Source organism: Gigantopelta aegis, chromosome 6 (assembly GCF_016097555.1).
Source record: "Gigantopelta aegis isolate Gae_Host chromosome 6, Gae_host_genome, whole genome shotgun sequence".
Lineage (NCBI taxonomy): Eukaryota > Metazoa > Mollusca > Gastropoda > Neomphalida > Peltospiridae > Gigantopelta > Gigantopelta aegis.
In genome coordinates this window covers 61,223,475-61,228,846 of record NC_054704.1, presented here as the reverse complement: position 1 = coordinate 61,228,846, position 5,372 = coordinate 61,223,475, and the positions used below count along the sequence as shown (strand labels likewise).

Sequence of the window (5,372 nt, the reverse complement as noted above, 5' to 3'; positions counted from 1 at the left end):
CAACAATTTGCTTGATATTTATCAGGGGAATTATAATAGTTGCATTTCATGGGTTGTGAATCATCAGTAGTAGCAGAAATGACTGGTTGGACAATATTAAAACTATTTTTTATTGTGATAGGGTTAGGCCTATTTTGTTTAGTAATATGTTTCGTACATGAACAGTTTTGCACATTACTGTCACAATGTCCACACAAGCTATCCAACACAGAATATCTATTTGCCAGTGTAAGAAACTATCTTATGGGTGCTCTGTTGACCCATCCTGGTGGTGGTGGAGGTGGTAGCCACTGGGGAAACCATGGTTGGTTGGGTCGTGGGCCGTACAGTCCAGTATGAGGAGGGAAATGATAAGGATGCACTGGTGAGAATGTCTGTCCTTGATACAGTGGCATGCGAGAAAGAAACATTGGTGCCGGTTGCGGTTGATTGATGGGTGGTGTCATTGGTACCATTGTGGTCGACTGATGAGTGGTTTTACTAACTTTCTCCTCCCATATGTCCTCTCCTGTTGAAAATTAGCATGTTTCTTATGTAGTGGTAATCCCAGCACATCGTGTACACTTCTCAGAATTGTGTTTGAAAGAATTATAATTCCTTCTCTGTTTGGATGAATATGGTCAAAGAACAAGTTTCTCTTTATGTCTCCATGTTGAGTTACAAATTGTTCATGGCTGTCAATAATCTCAACATGCATGGTGTCAGCAAGATGTTTTAGTGATTCATTGATCTCTTCAATGTTGTTTGTTACCGACTCATTTGTAGGACGTGGCAGTATTGTTGGCAAAAACACTTGACCATTTGGTTTGACTAAAGTTTGAGATCTTGTTAGTAGATTTTCGAACTGTTCAATGATACTGTCTTTGCTGAATGATGAAATATTATTGGTACCAACATGTAAAACAATGCTGTCATATTTGCCTAGTATATCAGTTCCATTGGTTTTCAAATACTTGTATACAGCAGCAATTTTGGCACCAGGACTGATTCATGGTCCATGCTTTCATTTATTTCCTGGACATTGTTGGTATTTTGATTTTCAATGTTTATTTTTGTCACTGTGTTAATATCGGTGGAAAAATGTTCAGATGCACTGGTACAGTTGTCAAATTTATTGGTTAGTTTATTTAAACATGACTTCATGTCATCCATTTTTGCTTCTAGTTCATTTGTTTTGTTTGCACATGAAAAGCTGGTGAAATGTGTTTTGAGATTGTCAATTTTTGTTGAAATGCCTGATGAATTTTCTGTTGTACTAATAAATTTAACAAAGCATGTTTTAATGTCATCAATTTTTGTTTCCAAATCAGTTGTCAGCTCATTTTTCTGTAGAATTGCTTTTACCATTTCATCTTTTTCTGCAGAAACTTTTAACTTTTTGTTTTTCAGAGCTTTCACCTTTGCATTTAGCAATAATGATTCTTCAGATTCTTTCTGCAGTTTTGATTTGGCCTCTTTGAGTTCATCTGCACATTTTTTATTTTGTTTCATTGCATGACTCAATGATTCACTCAATTCTCTGTTGTTGAAATTTAGTTTCTCAATTTCAGTTTTGTTATTTTGTTGCTCTTTTTGAGAGTTTATTGCACTGGCTTTAAACAAGAATTTTCTTCTTCAAGATGAAGAATAGTGTCACGGAGTATCTTAACTTGGTCTGAGTGTTTTTGTTTCAGAAAGTGTAATTTCTCCTTTGTTTTTATAAGTTCCTCTTCTGAGATCATGTAATTAGCCTGCTGAGACATAATTATTGTTTTAGGCATTGTTTGCTGAGTTTTCCAGGTCTTGGTCATGTGGTACCTCTACATCACTGATGCTGGTCTTATTTACACAAGATCCATGGCAGTTCTGTTGCATAAGACAGGCTTCTGTTTCAGTTCCCACATCTGTTATTGCTTTTGTCTGCTCTTTTTGTGGGGTAGATGTTAACTGAATTTTATCAAAGTTTACAATCTTTAGCATTTTGGAAAAGTCCTCCATGAGCCATGAATGAAATCCATTTGAGTTGCCTTGGAGATGTAGTATGGATGTAGATTCATATGTTGTAAGGGTTAGATTGTAAACACTCCCCATCATGATGATGAGTTAGTTTTAGCATTTTCCCATTTCCATTACTGACAAAATTGAATTTTCCATATTTTTCACAAATAATATCACAAATTTTTTGTAGAATACCTGGGTTATGAAAGTGCACAGTAATACACCCACTGTTATGTTTTATTGTTACATCACCATTTGGCCAGAAATCATTGTACACAGAATCATTTTGAAATTCACAAGCAGGCAGGTTATCAGTTATGATTCTGCTTGCAAAATCAATATTGGTAGATGTCTCATCAATGTCAGCCTGTGTAAAACCATTAAAGGAAGAGAATGTAGATGAAATTTGGTCAATGGAATTGTCATCACCTGAATAATTGTCATTACATATATCAGAATCTGGCTCTGTAAGTTTGCCACACAAGTCGGCCATGACAGTTTAAAGATGAGTTTTGTTGTGAAAACAACATATAACAATAAAATACTCACTGTAAGCTCTATTCTAGAACAACTCTTGACATATTAACACAGAATCAAATATCCAAATATAACAATTTCCACAGAACAAGTTTTGTAAAGCAGGAACCACAGATGACTAGTGAATCTCCACATTTTACTGGAGCTCAAGCCAGCATGACTGGCATATGGTAAGCTGCATGTTAATAAAAACATATAATGGTGGGCCAAGTTAAAATATAGCCCATTTACATCAAAAGGGAACCGATGAATTGGGATATAACTATATACTAAATAATGCTGAAACTCGTAGAAGTAAAACATATCATTAAGTTTTAAAAGCATACCAACTCTCATAACATATTTTATTAAAAAAATAGTGTAAATAAAAAAGTGTCTTAATAAATTGCCATCAAATTTTATAGATTAAATCCCATTTTAAAAACCTGGGTGAAGACAAAATGCTTCAAGCTGTATTGTTATCTATTTGGAAGTAATCAAAAATGCAGGACACAAAGACTAAAGGTAGAACTGCACATTATTTATCTTGGCTGGTCCATCAGTTGATTTCATACCTGTATCATAAAAGAGATTTAATTAACTAACACAATTTAATTGTAATTTGTAAACAAACCTTTTTTTTTTATACTGATTTTTTGGTTTAATGTTATTTGAGTTGGTATCAATTTAATACGTAATAATATGTTTTTTTATATGAATTTAAATTTTAATAATTATAGAGTTACATGCCTATTCATTGGTTCCCGTTTTAGTCCTAGCCCTGCCATATACACTTCCATAGTCATAGACTTCGACATTGATTTGAGTATGGGATACCCTCGATTCAACCATGTATTTTGTGGAATTCAGTCAGTGCCGAAAAAGAAATGCATATAACGTTCAATAGAAACATAGTAGATAGATAATTTTGGTGTCTATTATTGGGTTTTCAGGTATGCCCGACAAAGTGGTAGTGTCAAAAAACATCAAAGATGGCCATCACCCATAGTCTTTCAAACATGAAATTGTGTATAACGTTTGAAAAATATGGAGTAGAAAGATGATTTTGGTATCTGTTGTGGCCAGACATAGTTTGAATATGGTATGAATATGATTTGAAGCAACGAGAGTGGCAAAATATAATACTAAGAATAAGAATAACACTAATTAGTTTATTGAAAGATCAAGTACATTACAAGAGAAAGACAAACATATTGGTAGCTATGTGCCAATTAGCTAAACTTTATTTCTCCACATTAGATGAACAGACAACATTTACTGTGGTGACCTATCTACGCTACCCAAGATGTCACTGACCTATTAGACTGACTACTTATTTTGACATGCTGATTTTTGTTCCTTATGACAAAATATCATGCAGTTTTTTACTTCCTTTTTGCATGGACAGTGCTTTGTGTCACACTTTGCCAAGCATTTACAGATGACAAGCTTCCATGGTGTGGTCAATTTAGACATTTTCCAGACAACAGAATGTCATTATCAATCACCCAGCCGCAGTTCGTTGGATCTGGAGTTGAGTTGGGGTCATTGAGAAGGCACAGGGCGTTAGGCACAACAAACAAGCTCTCTGAATATGGCCAAGAATGACATTTGATTATAGGGATAAGGTCTTCTGGGGTCTTCGGCATCTTAGCTCGGATATGGTACTCCACTAAAAGCTGGTTGAAAGTCTGAAATTCTGTCTTTGACTTTACACCAGACCACACATGAACTAGCTACTCCTCAGCCTTCTGCATGACTTCTTTATTTAAGGCAGAAAAAAAAAAAAACTTGTTTCCTGTTACATTCTGGAAAAATATAGGGTAGGTAGGTAGGAAAAACATTTTATTTTGGAAAATAATTTTATTTATGGATATTAAATAAAGGTGTTGACTACCGGTATCCAAAATAACCTCTGCATGTATAGAAATGCATTATGCAAACCAACAATACCATTGATCACAGTGTTTTCCCTGAAATGAAGTAAGGCATGGTAAAGTGACGTTTTGGGGGCATATTTTATGTGCAGTTTTAAATATAAGGGCTTTTTTTCTCCATTATACAATTTTCAAAAGGACAAAAACCTTATGGCCATTTTATTTTCTATATCTATTTCATAACTTAATTAAAAAATATGTATGCATCCAGTATTAAAAGTACACACTTGGTTTGAAGCAATCAATTGGTCCAATGAATAGAAATGCAGTACAAATGCTCAGGATGCTCAAATGAATGTTGAAAAGTAAAGTTTGTTTTATTTAACGACGCCACTAGAGCACATTGATTTTTATCTTTAATATCATTGGCTATTGGACGTCAAACACATTCTGACACTGTTTTTAGCGGAAACCTGCGAAGTTCCCAGTGACCACTTACAAAAAATAACGAAACGCATCGAGATCTTACTGACATATTTAATCATTTGATTTGGCAGTAAACTCCATCAGTATCGGTAAACATTCCCTCCCCTAGTTTATCAGAAGGTCACTAAATTTCTACAAGGCCAATTTGTCGCTGGAGTAAATCATTAAATATAGTTATTATTATTATTATTATTATTTATTAATCGGAACACCTCGCTACGCTAGATGTAGAGTAAATCGGAAAAGATCGCATATATTCGTGAAAACAATACCGAACTTAATTTAGAGGGAAGTAACTCCATCAATCAATTGTTAGAAGAAAACATTTCATGGCTAACGGGTCGCCAATAAAACTCAATTTGCGACAGCAAAACCACCGATATACGTCCGCAAATCGGAAAACACAGTAGGGTTATCCCCTAAATAACACCAAATTAGTGCTTGTGATAGTTTTGGAATGTTTTCGTGGAAATCGTATTTTTGGATATACAAAAAAGGTTTTTTAGTGTCGGCAGG

General features: G+C 34.5%; 1 protein-coding gene across 1 annotated transcript in view; it reads right to left on the bottom strand.

The window, feature by feature from the left end:
• Positions 1-3,956: 3,956 nt before the first annotated feature.
• The window catches only part of LOC121374655 (allene oxide synthase-lipoxygenase protein-like), a 59,154-nt gene continuing 57,738 nt past the window's right edge, over positions 3,957-5,372 (bottom strand). The window contains exon 14 of the mRNA XM_041501764.1: positions 3,957-4,172. Within this exon, the coding sequence (XP_041357698.1) occupies positions 3,957-4,172 (216 nt within the window). The remainder of the gene's footprint in view (positions 4,173-5,372) is intronic.